This window comes from Pseudorasbora parva, chromosome 15 (assembly GCF_024679245.1).
Source record: "Pseudorasbora parva isolate DD20220531a chromosome 15, ASM2467924v1, whole genome shotgun sequence".
In the NCBI taxonomy this organism is placed as follows: domain Eukaryota; kingdom Metazoa; phylum Chordata; class Actinopteri; order Cypriniformes; family Gobionidae; genus Pseudorasbora; species Pseudorasbora parva.
Genome location: NC_090186.1, coordinates 22,667,643 through 22,687,538, shown reverse-complemented (window position 1 = coordinate 22,687,538; position 19,896 = coordinate 22,667,643). Strand labels below are relative to the sequence as shown.

General features: G+C 41.4%; 1 protein-coding gene across 9 annotated transcripts in view; it reads left to right on the top strand.

The window, feature by feature from the left end:
* Positions 1–19,896, top strand: part of pum2 (pumilio RNA-binding family member 2) — a 224,951-nt gene that overhangs the window by 145,973 nt on the left and 59,082 nt on the right. For all 9 annotated transcript variants that reach the window (XM_067417377.1, XM_067417370.1, XM_067417373.1 and 6 more), the window contains exon 15: positions 14–281. In XM_067417377.1, the coding sequence (XP_067273478.1) occupies positions 14–281 (268 nt within the window). The remainder of the gene's footprint in view (positions 1–13; positions 282–19,896) is intronic.

Sequence of the window (19,896 nt, the reverse complement as noted above, 5' to 3'; positions counted from 1 at the left end):
CTGCTCTTCACAGGTGGTCTGCCCAATGGCAGTGGCCGTTATATTTCTGCTGCTCCTGGAGCAGAAGCCAAATACAGGAGCTCAGGCAGTACCTCCAGTCTTTTCAGCTCTAGCAGTCAACTCTTTCCTCCACCTCGAGCCCGCTACAGCCGCTCAGATGTCATGCCTTCAGGACGCAGTCGCCTACTAGAGGACTTCCGGAATAACCGCTTTCCCAACCTGCAATTGCGTGACCTGCCTGGACACATGGTGGAGTTCTCTCAAGACCAGCATGGATCCAGGTTCTCACTCCTCTTAGTTTGCACTTTTTCAGGATTTTATTTTTAATACAGTTTTACAGTAATGTGTTAGTAAAGTTTAGCATTAATTAATGTTATTACTTCTAACTAACTAGTGAATTGTATGTTGTTCTTGTTGCACATTTCAGTGTCTGATGTGTATGTGTGTGTGTATATATATATATATATATATACACTCACCTAAAGGATTATTAGGAACACCTGTTCAATTTCTCATTAATGGAATTATCTAATCAACCAATCACATGGCAGTTGCTTCAATGCATTTAGGGGTGTGGTCTGAGTATTTTACAATCTGCTCAGTTACTGGGATTTTCACGCACAACCATTTCTAAAGTTAATAAAGAATGGCGTGAAAAAGGAAAACATCCAGTATGTGGCATTCCTGTGGATAAATGCCTTGTTGATGCTAGAGGTCAGAGGAGCCAACTGATTAAAATTGATAGAAAAGCATCTTTGAAATAACCACTCGTTATAACCGAGGTATTTAGCAAAGCATTTGTGAAGCCACAACATGCTCAACCTTGAGGCGGATGGGCTACAACAGCAGAAGACCCAACCGGGTACCACTTATCTCCACTACAAATAGGAAAAAGAGGCTACAATTTGCACAAGCTGAGCCAGAGACAGACGTGCACAAGCTGAGCCAGAGACAGACGTGCTCAGCACTCGCCACATATCACAACGTTCAGTGTTATTAACCACATCCTGTTTATTTTAGGTTTATTTTGACTGTGCTTTATTCATATCAGACAAGACACACATTATATAAGTTACTATATAGTTTACTCTATTATTCTATGAGTTCACCGGTCACTTACTTTCATTTATTTCGTGAGACGAGGATGAATTTACATGATGTTAATCTGACAGATCCGATTCTCTGAGGCGCAAACTATGGCCTCAAATGATCATTATGACAAAACACATTCACTTACATACATTTGAAAATCTAAATATCGGATAGTTCATGACATAGATAACAAGTTTGTGAATATTTGGAATAAAACAAAAATTGATTAAATACTGAATAAACCGATACACAGCTGAGCTCTGAGCTGTCATGCAGCGCTTTTGCGGCTGTTGCGAGTCATGTGGAAATAATAAGCCGATGCGTTCTAAGCAAGAGAATATGGTCATATTAATGCTAAATAATGCTGAACTGAAGCTGATTTGTAGCAGACCAAGACTACAGACTATATTATAAGTGCTTTAATATCGCTAGTATTAGGGCTGGTATTTAGTGTTAAATTAGTCCTATTGTAGTTGGGTCAGGTGGCTTTAGCTTTTACTCTAAATTTAAGTAAATTGTGTTCTGTAACAAAACACAATTTACTTTAATTCACAGTAAAATCTAAAGCCTTTTGTATCTATTTATATATTTAAGTATACTTTTAACTTTTAATAAATAGTTTAATTTAAATAATAAAAAACAAATCAATAAAAAGCCATTATTTAATGTCATCCACCATCGTTTTGTGGCTCTTTTTTTCCAAAAGTATCAGTTTAGGGACCGTTTAGGCACCGGTACCGTTTTTAAAGTACCGGTTTGGCACCAAAAAAATAAAAATAAACGATACCCAACCCTAGTTATAACTATAATATTCATCCATCCATCCATCATCTTTGCCCAGACTTCCTTCTCCCTAGCCACTTCCTCCAGCTCCTCCGGGGTAACCCCGAGGCGTTCACAGGCCAGCCGGGAGACATAATCCCTCCAGCGTGTCCTGGGTCTTCCCTGGGGCCTCCTCCCGGTGGGATGTGCCCGGAACACCTCCCTGGGAAGGCATCCAGGAGGCATCCGAAATAGATACCTGAGCCACCTCAGCTGGCTCCTCTTGATGTGGAGGAGCAACGGCTCTACTCTGAGCTCCTCCCAAGTGACTGAGCTTCTCACCCTATCTCTAAGGGAGTGCCCATCCACCCTGCGGAGAAAGCTAATTTCAGCCGCCTGTATCCGGGATCTTGTCCTTTCGGTCATGACCCACAGCTCATGACCACAGGCAGGGATGGGCAGTATTTCAAATACATGTATTTAAAATACGTATTTGAAATACAAAATACTATTTCGTATTTTGTATTTTAAAGCCTTTGGAAAAAATCGAATGTAATTTGTATTTAAATACATTTAAGATGAGTATTTTTGTATTTTCAAAATACTCAAAATACTTTGAGCCAGGCAACCTCTTTATCAGGAGCTGTTTTCATGCATCTACTAGTTCAGACCAGACACGCCCCTCCCCCCAAGATTCATTCAGGTGAGCCACTGCTGTACAACCCTAGCCTGACAAGCCAGACCCACATCAAGATGTTTGGTCTGGAAACTCACCATTGACAGCTCAATCCGAGGGGCGGATAAACGGTTGTCTGTCAAACTCCCTCTGCACACGATAGGATAGCGCTACAACCATCCAGAGCAACGTGAATCGGAGCTCATTGATAGATTAAACATTCGCCGTATCCGGTCGGCTAAACTCCGAACACATCTTCCCTTCTTAAGAATGACTTCAGTGCCGTTCTTTGTTCTTTTCTCAGAGAAAAGCTTAACTCCAAGTCTTCCAGAGTCGCGGTCAAAGCTGATTCGAAAGACCGCCGTTCGCCAGCGTCTTTGTTTACTAGAAGCACGCAAACGCAACTCTGCCGTCATTATGTTAAGCCCCGCCCACCGACTCTATACACGATGTGATTGGCCCGACCAGAGTTTGGTTTTTACAGCTCAGAAGTGTATTGAGAGTTGCTAGACGACACTCGTGGCAGATTAGATTTGCTGCCGCTAGGGTGCGTCTAGATTTCTAGGCTAGTACAACCCAGCCTTGGATCGGCAACTTTACAAAATTGTTGGAATAAGGTGAGGATGTCATGGTCAATTCTACTTGTTGATTAAAGTAGCTTGTCAAATGTGTTTGAAGTATTAACGTTACTGCATGTTAGGGATGAGTGATATCATATGACAATACATATCGTAGATTCGTAGCAATAATATAAAATGTGAATCGATGGAACTTTTTCTAAATCATTTAAATAGATAGGCCTATCGGGGTAAGCACATATATCTGTGCAGCTTTTAGTGGGCAAGAATAATGGGAATGTTGGAGTGGAAAAAGAAGTGAGGGTGAATGAGTTATTGACGTAATTTGTGTTATTATAACTGCCGCTAAAGGAAATTCAAATTCAAATTGAAAATGAAAGTTTCTAAGCAGTTGCACACATCTAAATGCTTTTTGGCATTCAGAATAGGCCCAGATAGATTACAGCCTAATATGGATACCTTCACTGAATTGCCAATTTCACATGTATTTGGTGTATTTTCAAAATACAAAATACTGTATTTGTATTTAAATACATTTTTCCACACAGTATTTTGTATTTGTATTTAAATACATTTTTCCTCACAGTATTTTGTATTTGTATTTTAAATACATTTCCATGTATTTATGCCCATCACTGACCACAGGTGAGAGTAGGAACGTAGATTGACTGGTAAATCGAGAGCTTCGCCTTTATAGCTCAGCTCCTTCTTCACCTCGACAGATCGATACATTGCCCGCATTACTGCTGACGCTGCACCGTTCCGTTTGTCAATCTCCTGTTACATCCTTCCCTCACTCGTGAACAAGACCCAGAGATACTTAAACTCCTCCACTTGAGGCAAGAACTCTCCACCAACCTGAAGTGAGCAAGCCACGCTTTTCAGACTGAGAACCATGGCCTCGGACTTGGAGGTGCTGATTCTAATCCCAGCCGCATGCTGAAGTGCATGCTGAAGGTCCTGGTCTGAGGTTGCCAACACAACAACATCATCTGCAAAGAGCAGTGACGAAATCGTGTGATCCCCAAACTCTCCGGCTCTTGGCTGCGTCTAGATATTCTGTCCATAAAAATTATGAACAGAACCAGTGACAAAGGGCAGCCCTGCCGGAGACCAACATGCACCGGGAACAAGGGTGCCATTAGGAACACAGTCAAATGCCTTCCCCAAATCCACAAAACACATGTGGACTGGTTGGGCAAACTCCCATGAACCCTCCAGCACCCTGGGAAGGATATGGTCCACTGCCGGGACAAATACCACACTGTTCCTCCTGAATCTGAGGTACTACTATCAGCCGAATTCTCCTCTCCGGTACCCTGGCATAGACCTTCCCAGGGAGGCTGAGAAGTGTGATCCCCTGTAGTTGGAACACACTCTCAGTTCCCTCTTCTTGAAAAGAGGGACCACCACCCTGGTCTGCCAGTCCATAGTTACTGTCCCCAACCGCCACGCGATGCCACAGAGCTGTGTCAGCCAAGACAGCCCCACAGCATCCAGAGACTTAAGGTACTCAGGGTGAATCTCATCCACCCCTGGCGCCTTGCCACAGAGGAGCTTATTAACTACCTCAATGACTTCAGCCCGAGTGATGGATGTGTCCCCCTCTGAGCCCTCAGCCTCTGCTTCCTCAAAGGAAGACGTGTCGGTGGGATTGAGGAGATCCTAAAAATATTCCTTCCACCGTCCAACAATATCCCCAGTTGAGGTCAACAGCTGCCCATCTCCACTGTAGATAGTATTGGTAGGGCATTGCTTCCCCCTCCTGAGGCGTCGAACGGTTTGCCAGAATTTCTTCGAGGCCAACCGATAGTCTTTCTCCATGGCCTCACCGAACTCCTCCCAGGCCCGAGTTTTTGGCTCCACAACTACCCGGGCTGCTATCCACTTGGCCTGCCGGTACCTGTCAGCTGCCTCAGGAGCCCCACAAGCCAACCAGGCCCGATAGGACTCCTCCTTCAGCTTGACGGCATTCCTTACTTCCAGTGTCCTCCACTGGGTTCGGGGATTGCCACCTCAACAGGCACCGGAGACTTTACAGCCACAGCTCCGAGTGGCCGCGTCGATAAGAGAGGTGGAGAACATTGTCCATTCGGACTCAATATCTCCAGACTCCCTTGGGATCCGGTCGAAGCTCTGCTGGAGGTGGGAGTTGAAGATTACTCTGACAGGGGGTTCAGCCAAACGTTCCCAACAGACCCTCACAGTACATTTGGGTCTGCCAAGTCTGTCCAGCTTCGTCCCCCGCCATCGGATCCAACACACCACCAGGTAGTGATTGGTTGACAGCTCCGCCCCTCTCTTCACCCGAGTGTCCAAGACATACGGCCGAAGGTCAGAGAAAACGACCACAAAGTCGATCATCGACCTTCGGCCTAGGGTGTCCTGGTGCCATGTGCACTGATGGACACCCTTATGCTTGAACATGGTGTTTATGGACAAGCCATGGTTAGCACAGAAGTCCAAAAACAGAACACTGCTTTGGTTTAGATCAGGGGGGCTGTTCCTCCCAATCACGCCCCTCCAGGTGTCCCTGTCACTCCCCACGTGGGCGTTAAAGTCCCCCAGTCTCCAGTTGGAGCATTTTCCAGCACTCCTCCCAGAGACCCCAAGAGGGCCGGGTACTCTGCACTGCCGTTCGGTCGTAGGCACAAATGACAGTGAGAGACCTATCCTCGACTTGAAGGCACAGGGAAGTGACCCTCGTTCATCGGGGTGAAGAAGAAGAAGTTTTATTTATATAGCACCTTTCCGTAGCTCAAGGTCGCTTTACATTTCACAAATACAGTAAATTCAGACACTTACATCTATACACATCACATAATACATATAATTGCATTATCCGAAATGCTTGTTAAAAAGATTTTAACAAGCAAAATGCACCCACAGATGAGATGTTTCGTAGTGTAAGAGGCAGCGAATTCCACAATTGAGGAGCATTTATACTAAAAGACCTTCCACCAACAGTAGACAGACAGAAACGAGGGATGGACAACAAACCAAGTTCAGCTGATCTAAGGGACCGGACAGGGTGGTAAGGGGAGAGTAGGTCAGACAGATATTGGGGAGCAAGACCATTTAATTCTTTGAATGTTAGAAGCAATACCTTAAAATGTATACATGATGCTACAGGTAGCCAGTGAAGGTCATGAAGCAGTGGAGTAGTGTGAGCAGAGTGCCTAGTGGAGGTGAGAACTCGTGCTGCTGAGTTTTGAACATACTGTAATCTTGCGATAAGTTTTTTTTTTTTGGAAGACCAAGAGATAAGGCATTGCAATAGTCCAGACGTGAAGTGATTAATGCGTGAATTAAGGTTTCAGTGTCAGCAATGGTGAGAGAAGATCGGAGACGAGCAATATTATGAAGATGGAAAAAAGAGTTTTTAACAAGAGAAGAAATGTGAGGGCCAAAAGATAGATTTGAATCGAGTAAAACACCAAGGTCACGGATCGATGACGAAGGCTTAATGTGAGTTCCATGAACATCAAAAGACTGGTTCATCGTTTTGACTGTAGTAGTAGAACCAATTAATAATATTTCAGTTTTTTTATCATTCAATTCAAAAGTTACATGTTGGGTTAGGTTGAAGCAGTCCAGGACAGACGTCAATTCATTGCATTGAGCAGTGTTTTCATGTATATTAAAATCACCAAGCAGAATAACAGATGAATAAGTACCAAGACAAGAGTTAGTAATGCACTGATCTCAGAGAAGAAATCAGACAACAAATCAGCATGACATTTTGGAGGTTGGTAAATCAAAATTACAGCCAGTGACAATTTGCCAGACGTTTTCAGCGCGAGATATTCAAATGCTGCAACGTCATGCAACTCTATCTTTGAAATCTTAATCGTCTCACGGCAAACTACAGCCAGCCCACCACCTCGGCGATGAAGACGTGGCTGAGCAAAGTAGATGTACCCAGGGGGAGTTAAGAGATTCAGGTTGAGAAGGTCATTAGGCATCTGCCAGGTTTCAGTCAGAAGTAGCATGTCCAGGTTTGTGTCAGTGATTATGTCATGCAACACAGAAGCTTTAGTAATCAGAGAGCGAGTGTTCAGCAGCGCACATCGCTGGTCTGAAGATGAACCTCTGCCATTTCGGAGGTCAGGATCAAAACGCAATGATCTAAGATTTCCAAAATTAGTGAATCGATTTTTCTAGCTTTGTTGCACCCGACGCACGGGTGTTGGTAGAGACGACCGGAATATTATTGGAGGACGAGTGGTGATAAGTCAGAAGTTTCTTCCTCGAGCGATGTATGTAGCGCGGTCGGCGTAAAACTCCCAAGTTGTTCACACCATTTATAGGTGTCCAGAGCCAATCGAAACGACCCTTTGAATGTTCTGAGATGAGTTGCAGAGAATTGTAAAGCCATCTCGGGGAAACTTGATAAATGTCATTCAATGACAGCACGAACCAAAAAAGGCCAAAAAACAAAGCCTGCAAATTGATACCTATAGACATGACCGGAGATGTGCAACGCAACCTACAACAACAGTTTAACGGTTTAAACTACGTTAGCCAGAACCATATCAAATCCAAAATCCACAGAATACACCAAAGGAAAGGCTACCCAACCATACCAAGGATTTATGCCACAGAATGATAGAGAGAGGGGAGACTTACAGAATCCGATGTCGCGAGGGATATGAGGATAGAAATGGAGAGGGCTGTGTGACAGGATCACGAAAAAAGCCAGGTCAGTTATCCAGAATAAAAAAAAAAAAGCATGTTAGTAGTCCAGGAGTTGGTGTAAAATAGTCCAGTGAAATAATCCAGAAAGGTTAATGCAAAAAAGAGAAAAAAAGCCTAGCACCTAGCGTTCTCACACCGGAAGTGAACTCCAACACATGACGGCTGAGCTGTGGGGCTATAAGCAAACCCACTCCAGCCCGCCGCCTCTCACCATGGGCAACTCCAGAGTGGTAGAGAGTCCAGCCTCTCTCTATCGAGGAGTGTGGTTCCAGAGCCGAAGCTGTGCGTGGAGGTGAGCCCGACTATTTCTAGATGGTATCTCTCAATTTACCTCACAAGCTCAGGTTACTTCCCCACCAACGAGGTGACATTCCACGTCCCTAGAGCTAGTTTCCACATCCAGAGATCAGGTTGTCAGGAGCCTCGCCTTCGACTGTCGCCCGATCCATTATGCAGCGACCCCATATGATCCCTCCTGCAGGTGGTGAGCCCACTAGAGGGTGGCCCCACGTCGCTCTTTCGGGCTAAGCCTTGCTGGGCCCCATGAGGAAAGGCCTGGCCACATTAATATTAAATTAATTAATTAATGTTGGCATATGTTAATTCGTTTTAAAGGGGGGGTGAAATGCTGTTTCATGCATACTGATCTTTTTACACTGTTAAAGACATGTAATCCCATACTAAACATGGACAAAGTTTCAAAAGTTAAGGTGGACGTTTGATGGGAGTATTTCTTTGTCAAAAATACTACTTCCGGTTAGTCATAAGTTTCGGCAAGTTTTTTGCGATCATGCGTCCACTTGACGTTAATGGGGGCGGAATTTCCTTGTATGGGCCTTACGGACAATTCTACCGGAAGAGCGTGAGAGAGAGAGAGGGAGAGAGCGAAAGTAACAGGCTACGCCCATCAAAGCGCTGGCTTGTAGGATGCGCTGCACAGGTGATGTGCACAATTAAGAATGTCACCAAAAAAGTGGTTGCCAGACCAAAACAGTCCTGCACAGATTCCCCAAAAACCCAACAAGGCAACAGTGGATGGAATTTGCTTTTCCAGATCAGCAACTGAGTTGCGCGAATGTTTATATCTGTTCGCTGCATTTCGGTGCCGACTGTTTCATAAACAAGGCCCAGCTCGACGCCGGATTTTCCGATCGCCTAATGCTGAAGGATGGAGCAGTCCCAACGATAAAGGTCCCAACGTTAGAACCGCAGGCTGTGAGTAAGACTGATTCAAATGTCTGTGTTTTTGCCTATGCTCATCAAGTAGCCCAAACATGATCACGTATAGTTAATTGATCAATGGAGCATGCGATGTGTAGTGCGTGTACATTTGTTTAGCTGGCCACTATATGTGTAACTTTATGTTTGTGTATTGTAAAAGCACTCCAAACAACAATACACAAAGAGTGGGGAAATATGTTGAACTAAATAAGCGCGCTTCTTCATTCAAATGCGCTACTATTCCGTGTCTTTCTATGTAAACACTAACTTAGCCTGCCGTACAAAACCAGTCCGCTTACTAACGTTACAATTGTCTACACAAACCACGCGTAAACACACACACACACGTGCACAACTGCACTTCCCACATGTACACCTTCAAAGACAAAAATACGACGATATAATTCAAGTATAAATATGTAAATAACACAAGTCGCTAAGCATATTATATAGTTAGTGTATAACTTGTATCACATAGAGACGTCCTGCTGTAGTCGTTTTTTGCTGCTGCTCCTGTTCAACTGCAGCCTCTGGGTCTGATTCCGGATCATAGATGTATGGCTGTATCTGATTAAAAGCCATATTTTTATTTTGAATAAAGTTTTTTCCCGCTGTTAGGGATGACACAGCTTTACGACGCACTCAACACAATAGCAGCGGCGCGCACACGTCATTATTTAGCTCCGCTCACACGACACGCCCCCACCCGCTCGGCTTTTTTCGGAAAGACTCGGAACAGCGCATCTTTCTTATATAATTATAAAAAAAAAAAAAAAAAAAAAAGACTTTTCGGAGATATGCAGGATGCAATGCTACTCTATAGGTACTCAAGATTGACATGACACTGACTGAAACTGAGTGTTTCACCCCCCCTTTAAATGAGAATTGTTTTATTTCTTTAGACGTATATTTAATGTTTGTGTTGTAACAGTTTTTAGCCTGCTATGAGTTAAGTGCATCTGTAGTGGTAATCCTCCCTGGTAAGTGGCAGAAGATTGAGAGTTGGTTTGTGTGCCCATGTGCATGGTAGCAGTGTTTGAGCTGATGATCTGCATTTGAGGAAGGTCGTTGTTGAGAAGCATTTTTGCTTCATTCTCAACTGTGAGTATGATTATTTGTTTTGCCTTCATTTAATAATAAAGAGGTAGTTTGAATAATAATTTAGTATAAAACAAAACTAATGGGTAATGTTTCCTGTGTTTGACGGGTAATATGTTAAACAAATAGTAATTTGTTTTTCTGTTTGTAGAAGGGTTTTTGTCAACGGAATGTTTGATACATATGATCCTGTTGGGGATTGAACTGGAATCTTCATTGATGCCTTTGACAAGGACTTAAAGGGGTACTTCAGCGCTGGGAAGATGAATCTGTATTTAAACTGGGTCATTAATGTAGTAGAAATGTGAAATAATTTTTTAATTTGGTGCTTTATAGACTGAGAAAAGACAAAATTTGTATTTTTGTCTCATGGGGATAAAAGACAATTCACAGAATGATTCACTGCCCTACGAGGCCACTCCCAAAGCCACCACTACTAGATTACTGGATCACTTTCCCACCGTGACCACATTTATTTTCATAAAATCAGTTAAGTTAGAGAACAGACACTACAATTATAAACTGAATGTGTCTGTTCAATATGAGATTTAGCCGCTGAGGAAGTGTCACAGCACAAACATTCGTGATGAGCTGAATGAGCTCTTGTGATGAGAGCTGAGGTAAATGTGACTGCACTAGAAAGCAGCATAGATTCACAGCGAGGTTTCATTTTATCAAGCAGAATTTATCATTGTTTATGTTGGAAACCCACCCAAAATCAGATTTGTCAAAATCAGAATTGTCTTTGATTTGAATATAATTATGAGATGTTATAGTGTGATAATAGGCTTGAGTTTCAGTTCGTTTTTGAGTTTCAAAAAGATTCTTGTGGATACAGAGACAGTTGAAATATCTTTATTTTTACTAAAGCACAAGGTTTTGGTGTTTTTGAGAATGTACACCAATAAAAGTAGACCCTTTGTACTTGTCTTACACTAATCTGTTTGGCCAAAATGTACAGAGTTGCTTCCCCTGTCATTAAGGAAAAATCCAGCTTGCACTGGTGGGATTTGAACATTTGGGCCATGAGCAAGTGAGTGGAGCGTGTTGGCATAGAGCGGAATATTGAGCGGAGCTCACATGCTCTGATTTATAACACGCTCTTTGATGTAAATATATATTCAGAATTTACATTTATATATTCAGAGTTATAGCTATATATTCAGATTTACATTTATACATTCAGGATTTCATTTATATATTCGTGTGTGTGTGTGTGTGTGTGTGTGTGTGTGTGTGTGTGTGTATATATATATGTATATGTATGTCTGTGTGTGTGTATGTATGTGTGTGTATGTTTGCAAGTATGTGTGTGTGTATATATATATATTATATATATATATATATATATATATATATATATATATATATATATATATATATATATATATATATATATGTATACTTATCTATGGCTGTTCCATACTTGATAATAGCGTGCAATTTTCTCACTCAAACCACTGTCACCTGTCTCTGCTTCTGCTTTTTGAGGGAAAAGCTGCCCATAACTGCTTGTCTAGGATCTGTAATCCTCTGTAAGAATTCATAATAATAGCATATTATTAACAAAGGGAGCTAGCAAACGATCTGGTGTGTATCTGTATTTGCACTCGTCAAATGATTACATTTCCAATGAGTTTTTGCTTCGGTGAGTAATGTAGCCAATCAGACATGTTTGTAGATTTCTACAACGCAGTTGACCAATCACAGGTGTTGAATTTGGAATCCACTCACCACTCCAGGGGCCTGTACCATGATGGTAGTTTAACAAACTCAGGGTTAAAGGATTAGTTTTGAGTTGACAAAACCAAACCATTGTATTAAGGCTTTGTTGGTCCCATGATGCTGATCTTCCACTTTCTTTGTCAACTCAGGCTTTGATCCTGAGTTCAGGAGTTTAGCTGTGACATCAGTAGTGAACAGCCAATCACACGCTGTGGAACTGAGACGAACTTCTCGCGAGACAATCAGTGAGATTCATTTCTCTCTTCTGCAGAATATTGCATGATTGAAAAATGTTGAGAATTAAAATAAAAAAAAATACACAGCAAGAAGAAAAGCTGTCTATGAAAGAGGACAACTTTAAGAAAAATAGTATACGTCAATGCAAGTAAAAGTTATGAAGTTAGTTTAGTTGATATAGAGAAAATTGAACATTTAAGCTTAGTAAGCTTCTTTTTTTTAATAGGCTAGTTTTATTTATTGATTTTAAAGCTTATCCATATGACTTTATGCAGGTGATGTTATTTATATGACTTATGTATTAATTTTAACAAAGTGCCTATTAATGATTGATTAACTAAAATGATAAATGTGTAATTTATTAAAGGTATAATAATTACATAAGTTATATCTAAATCATTCAAAATTATTATTTTTTATAAATAAGCATTGTTAAAAGCCAGACACTTTAGTCTTTAAAAACCATTTACTATGCAGTTACCTTTAATTTGGAGTAGAAACAGGGGGAGTGACTTGCGACACTGCATCAGAGGTGTGTCACTTTACTCACAGCTGATTGGTCCAATTTCAGATTGAGATCTCTAATCCAGAACATAACCTGCCCCAGAGCAGGTTAGCTCTGGAGCGTAAGTTACTATGGTGATGAACACAGCTAAAAGCCAAACCACTTTAATGGTACCTAAAACCCAGGATTGGCACAAACTAAGCTTAAACAAATCTGGCTAGCCAGCTAAACCAGCTTCATGGTACAGGACCCAGGTGTTTGTCTAGGTGCTAACACATGCTACTTACACTACTTGCTGTAAGTGCAGACATTGGGAAAATAAGATTAATTGTATACCAGCTTCACTGATTAATATAACTGTGAGATTGCGTTTATTGAATGAGTGACAGCTTTTAGTGATTATAAAGTATATTATTGCCACATACACGCTTCAATAGAGTCACTGACCCATCCGTAAATAAAGTTACATGCTGGATTCACTCGAATAATGTGATGAATGAGTTTTAAATCAGTTGAAATCAGGCTCATAAAAATGTAAGGAAAACACGATTCCTCGCTGCATGTCATTCATGGATCATTGAATCTTTGGTAAGTTGTAAGGAATCACACAGGCTATATTTACACAGCCTCATGTAAATATGCAGTCCAAAAGTTATATATGAGTAGGCCTATCAATTTGTCTAATAAGGGTAAGTGCTTTCTGGGAACCGTTGTTGATATTTCAAATCACCCAAACAAACAAGACCCTACCCCCAAAAGGGTCTCGGCCCTATTTTGATAGATCTGCCCCACACATACAGTCTTGTTCAAAATAATAGCAGTACAATGTGACTAACCAGAATAATCAAGGTTTTTAGTATATTTTGTATTGCTACGTGGCAAACAAGTTACCAGTAGGTTCAGTAGATTGTCAGAAAACAAACAAGACCCAGCATTCATGATATGCACGCTCTTAAGGCTGTGCAATTGGGCAATTAGTTGAAAGGGGTGTGTTCAAAAAAATAGTAGTGTCTACCTTTGACTGTACAAACTCAAAACTATTTTGTACAAACATTTTTTTTTTTTTCTCTGGGATTTAGCAATCCTGTGAATCACTAAACTAATATTTAGTTGTATGACCACAGTTTTTTAAAACTGCTTGACATCTGTGTGGCATGGGGTCAACCAACTTGTGGCACCTCTCAGCTGTTATTCCACTCCATGATTCTTTAACAACATTCCACAATTCATTCACATTTCTTGGTTTTGCTTCAGAAACAGCATTTTTGATATCACCCCACAAGTTCTCAATTGGATTAAGGTCTGGAGATTGGGCTGGCCACTCCATAACATTAATTTTGTTGGTTTGGAACCAAGACTTTGCCCGTTTACTAGTGGGTTTTGGGTCATTGTCTTGTTGAAACAACCATTTCAAGGGCATTTCCTCTTCAGCATAGGGCAACATGACCTCTTCAAGTATTTTAACATATGCAAACTGATCCATGATCCCTGGTATGCGATAAATAGGCCCAACACCATAGTAGGAGAAACATGCCCATATCATGATGCTTGCACCTCCATGCTTCACTGTCTTCACTGTGTACTGTGGCTTGAATTCAGAGTTTGGGGGTAGTCTCACAAACTGCCTGTGGCCCTTGGACCCAAAAAGAACAATTTTACTCTCATCAGTCCACAAAATGTTCCTCCATTTCTCTTTAGGCCAGTTGATGTGTTCTTTGGCAAATTGTAACCTCTTCTGCACATGCCTTTTTTTTAACAGAGGGACTTTGCGGGGGATTCTTGAAAATAGATTAGCTTCACACAGACGTCTTCTAACTGTCACAGTACTTACAGGTAACTCCAGACTGTCTTTGATCATCCTGGAGGTGATCATTGGCTGAGCCTTTGCCATTCTGGTTATGCTTCTATCCATTTTGATGGTTGTCTTCCGTTTTCTTCCATGTCTCTCTGGTTTTGCTCTCCATTTTAAGGCATTGGAGATCATTTTAGTTGAACAGCCTATCATTTTTTGCACCTCTTTATAGGTTTTCCCCTCTCTAATCAACTTTTTAATCAAAGTACGCTGTTCTTCTGAACAATGTCTTGAACGACCCATTTTCCTCAGCTTTCAAATGCATGTTCAACAAGTGTTGGCTTCATCCTTAAATAGGGGCCACCTGATTCACACCTGTTTCTTCACAAAATTGATGACCTCAGTGATTGAATGCCACACTGCTATTTTTTTTAACACACCCCTTTCAACTAATTCAACTAATTGCCCAATTGCACATCCTTAAGAGTGTGCATATCATGAATGCTGGGTCTCATTTGTTTTCTGAGAATCTACTGAACCTACTGGTAACTTGTTTGCCACGTAGCAATAAAAAAATATACGAAAAACCTTGATTATTCTGGTTAGTCACATTGTACTGCTATTATTTTGAACAATACTGTACGTAACCCAGGCAACGACTATGGCAGAATCTGCGTGTAACTAATCCAGGTTGAATAGTCAATGAAAAAGTCACCCCTTCCATCACAAAAACACAGACCGTTCTCATGAACAACTCCATAGTACACAAGCACAATAGTGCAGCTAACAACATATTACAATTATGACCAGATTAAAGCGATCACAAAAACAAACTGTTCTCATTAACAACTCTATAGAACACAAACACGACAGTCCAGCTAACGACATATTACAATTATGACGGGATAAGGGTTATATAGATCATGAAATGAGGAAACAAACATATTAGGAGTATAGTATCTTACTTGTCGGACACATTTTGTGAGCTGATGCTTGAAGCACACAGGGAGGAGATTTAGATGCTCCATACGGTGTGGAAATGAATGGGTCTTTATCATCGCTGAAGTGAGCCACAATATGATCGCAAATTGACAAACAAGCGAACATGACACACGAGCATAGTGAAGCAAAAGCCAGCATATATTAGGCTACTACTCGGCTAATGTCCGTCATGTGTGACTCGTGTGTTTTGAATAATAATGTGCACAGAGCGAGAGCGAGCACTCTTCACATTAGTAGGCACGGCCCTTCCCCGCTGATTGGCTACAAGTTTTTTATTCCACTCAGCCCGAGTCCTTTTTCTAAAACGGTTTTGAAATAACACTTACCCCACCTTTTAACATATCGTAATGAAACTCGTTATGCCTCTTCTGCACCATGCCCTGAAGGTACTCAAACAGTTTTGGGGCAGTGCCACCTTGCGGTCAAAATGTATAACAAAATTTACAAAAAGGCTAATAACTTTTGAATAAATTAGCCTATTATAATTAAACTGGCCATAATACATTCATTGGCTACTGCTGAGAACAAAGATGTAAACTTCCTTTCGTCCATCTCGTTATTAGGTAAAAACCTACTTTTTCAAACTCCTCCTAGGCCGTCTGTCCGATTTTCACCAAAATTGAATCCAATCATCTTCAGACCATCCCGACAAAAAGTTATTGATTTCACATCAATAGATGGAATCATTTTTGTTTACCACAGCGACAAACCTGAGGCATGATGCCAAAGTGACTCTTAAGGTTTTATTTTGGCAATGTTTTGACATATTTACAACAAATTGTGCATGTCATTGTCACCTCACTCTGACCACAACCCATTAATTTGGTCACAGCGCCACTTATTGGTCAAAAGTGATACATCATTAAAAAATGTCTTCTTCGCGCTTAGCCTTTTTTTTTATTTTTAGCCTTTACTTGGCTTTACATCACCATCATGACTTGAAGTGACCTGCAACGTTTCGGCGTAGTGCCACCTGCTGCTCCGGAGTTACAAAAAATAGCTATTTTGGCTTATAACTTCTGATGGGTTTGTCCAAAAATCAGAAAAGTGGTGGTCTTGTTAGATTTGGGACGTCATGCCGAGTTGACAAATCTCCAATTATCCCATATCAGCCATTTTGGGTGTCAGCCATTTTTTATTTTGTCTAAAAATGTATTTTACGAATGCATTTACATATCGTTACAAAACTCGTTATGCCTCTTCTGCACCATGCCCTGAAGAGACTCAAACAGTTTTGGGGCAGTGACACCTTGTGGTCAAAATGTATAACAACAATTACAAAAAGACTAATAATTCTAACTTTTGAATAAATTAGCCTATTATAATGAAACTGGTCATAATACATTCCTTGGCTAATGCTGAGAACATAGATGTCTATTTTGCCATATTTGATAAAACTTCCTCTCCTTCATCTTGTTATTAGTTAAAAACCTACTTTTTCATCTTCATCATCTTCAGACCATCCCGACAAAAAGTTATTGATTTCACATCAAGAGATAAAATCGTTTTTGCTTACCACAGCGACGAAGCTGAGGCATGATGCCAGAATGACTTTTAAGGTTGTATCTTTGCAATGTTGTGCAGACCAAACCATAAGGGCTAGAGATTTGAAACTTGGCCAATAGGTAGTACAAAAATCGAGGAGAGGTTATAAAATTATGAGCCAGATTGGCCTATAGGTGGCACTATAGCAATCAATTGCGCTAAAAAGCTCATAAATCCTAGCCTCAAATACCTTATATCATTGGAATCCTTGGCTCAAGACGGACAAAACGCATGCCTCTGATTGGCTCGTGACCTGGGAAAATGTCTGGCTTTTTTGGCCTTTTCCCAAAACCTACTTTTGCAAACTAGTCCTAGGATTTTGGTCAGACCGGAACCAAACCAGTGCAGCCAGATTCTCTGGAGTCTGAATGTCAATAATTATCAAAACAAGTGGAAATTTGGGTTCAGGGTTCCTAAAGGCCGCAAAGTTTGAGGTGGGAGGAGCCCCTTTTTCTTTATTGGCTATAGCTCGTCAACGGAATGAGATATTTTCACCAAACTCAGCACGCCTATGTGAGAGCTCATTCTGTGGTCACCCGAAAAAGGATGCGGCGACTGGCCTCTTGGTGGCGCTATAACGGTTAAAAGGGTGTCAAAAAGATGCATTTCTATGGCTAATCCCATTAGATGCTTGAAAGCCGCCCTCTTTGCCTGCCCGATTTGCATACAGCTTCTCAAAATCGGGCGTGCCTATGCGTCACGTGACCCTAAAGAACCTTAGAGACTTTTATGGACGTATGACCATCGGTAGCGCTTTAACTTTAAGAAAGGTCAACTACATTATCCTCTGCAAAAGGACATTTAAATTACTAAAAAATGTCTGTTCTGGGCAGAACTTTACCAGATTAGCTGAGCATGTGCACCCTGTTATTGTAATGAAGCGTGAAAACTTTCCTGGAGATCGGGCCGTCGGTAGCGGTATTACAGTTTAAAAGGTAAAAAAAAAAAAAAAAAAAAAAATATATATATATATATATATATATATATATATATATATATATATATATATATATATATATATATATATATATATATATATATATAAATAATATAAAAATATAAATCATATAATGTTAGATCTCCTCATTCTGACTCTCTTGGTAAATAATTATCCCAAAAAATTAATTTTGCATTTGGATGGCTATAATAGGGTCATATCAATATGTGACTTTGACCAAGTGTACCCAAAGCCTTTAACTCCTCAATGAATGTTTAGATTTCTCAAAAATAGGTAAGTACATGTGACATATAACTCTAAACAAGCATTCAAACTCTCAAAGCAAATAAAAAGTGGGTGGGTCCCTGTAGCGGCTAGTGAAAAATATGGGGCAATTTTTTTGTGGGGGGTCTGGGGATTCTCCACCAGGAATTTTTTTTTTATTTCGTAGTCAGGGTTGCACCAACTAGTCGACTTTAATGCTGTGCCATGAAACTTTAAGCTCGACGTCGACTAGTCGCTGGCCTATAGAGGGCACAACAGGATAAACAATTTCCTGACACGCAGGCTCTGCTTTCAACAGTTAAAAATGACAAATAAATGCATACTCCGAGAGCTCTCCACAAGACCTGTTTGATTATACCATCTGGATGCCCAAAATTGATCGGGGGAATGCACGCTTATTGTACCCGTAAGTTAATCATCGCGCTAAACTAATGCGTGCTGCATTGCAACACACACACACACACCCGATCGCATATAACGCGGAGATCGCGCGTCTCACACAAAACCATTCATGAGCGCAGAAATTTATTATTATCAAAACTGTTCTGTAATTTATCAATAAAATAGCTTAGAAACTGAGAAGTTCTAGCATATATTTCTTGATAACTAAAACTCACAGCTTCACTATTAGTAGAGAGACGCTGCCAGGTAGAATTAATTCACACACAATCACTCACTAATGCATTCTTATACATGTACTCTTTATTGTGCTACTTATCTGTATCTTATTCAAAACGAGCAGAAATCTGTGAGAAATATAACGACCATAAGACAAAAGAACTGATACAAAAGCTGTTATGTAGGAGCAATAACCTTATGGGCAGTGCCGTGTCATATGTCATAGCTGTCCTGGGCACAAGAAAATCCATGTTTGCGTCTCAGCTCATGGTTCAGGCTTATTTGTTCATTAATGATGTCATCAGTGACTATTCGACGTTGACTCGACTTTTAACACATAAATGTCGACTTTAAAAAAAACGGAAGTCGCTGCACAGCAATAGCCCGGCGCAAGGAGCGCTCTGATTGGCCGGGCCGCGGCAACTGCAGGAACCTATGGTGAGGCGGCTGAGAGGAGCGAACCAATGGGGGCGCTCCAGAGAGACCACTGAAAAAGGGGCTTATATTAGCATACAGGAGGCTATATAAGACCCTGATTCACCATAGGTGTCAGATTTTATCTCCTTCAGCGTCACCGTTGCTGACCTCCAGAATCAAGCAAGCCGCCGTCGAAAAGCAACCAGCGGAACATTCCTGCAGCCCTGAGGACGCCGGATTCCCACCGGGTCTCCGCCTTCAGCCACCTGCGTTTCTGTGTGTCTATGTTGTGTGTGTGTTGCCGCTGCAACGGCACTTCTAAGAGCTTACAGGCTCGTTCTATGCGAGGAATTTCTCGTTCCGCCGCGCCGTATAAGCGCCGCGGAAAGACGGAGCTCTTCTCACTCTCCCTCTTCTCTCGTTCCCTCTTGCTGAATAAGCGCCGCGGAGAGAGAATGTTAGAGGACATGAGCAAACTCGAGCCGAATCTCTCTTCACTCTGTCGCCGCCTCGTCTCTTCTTCCGCCGCCGCAGAGTTGTCCTCACTTTTCCTCTTCTCTCTGCCGAAGCTCTCGTCACTATGCCGCTGTGCTGAGGAGGCGCCGCGGACAGAAGGAGTTTTTCCTCACTCTTCCTCTTCTCTCGTTCAGTCGCGCTACCGCCGCGGACAGAGAATACTAGAGTAAATAAACACACTCGAGCTGAAGC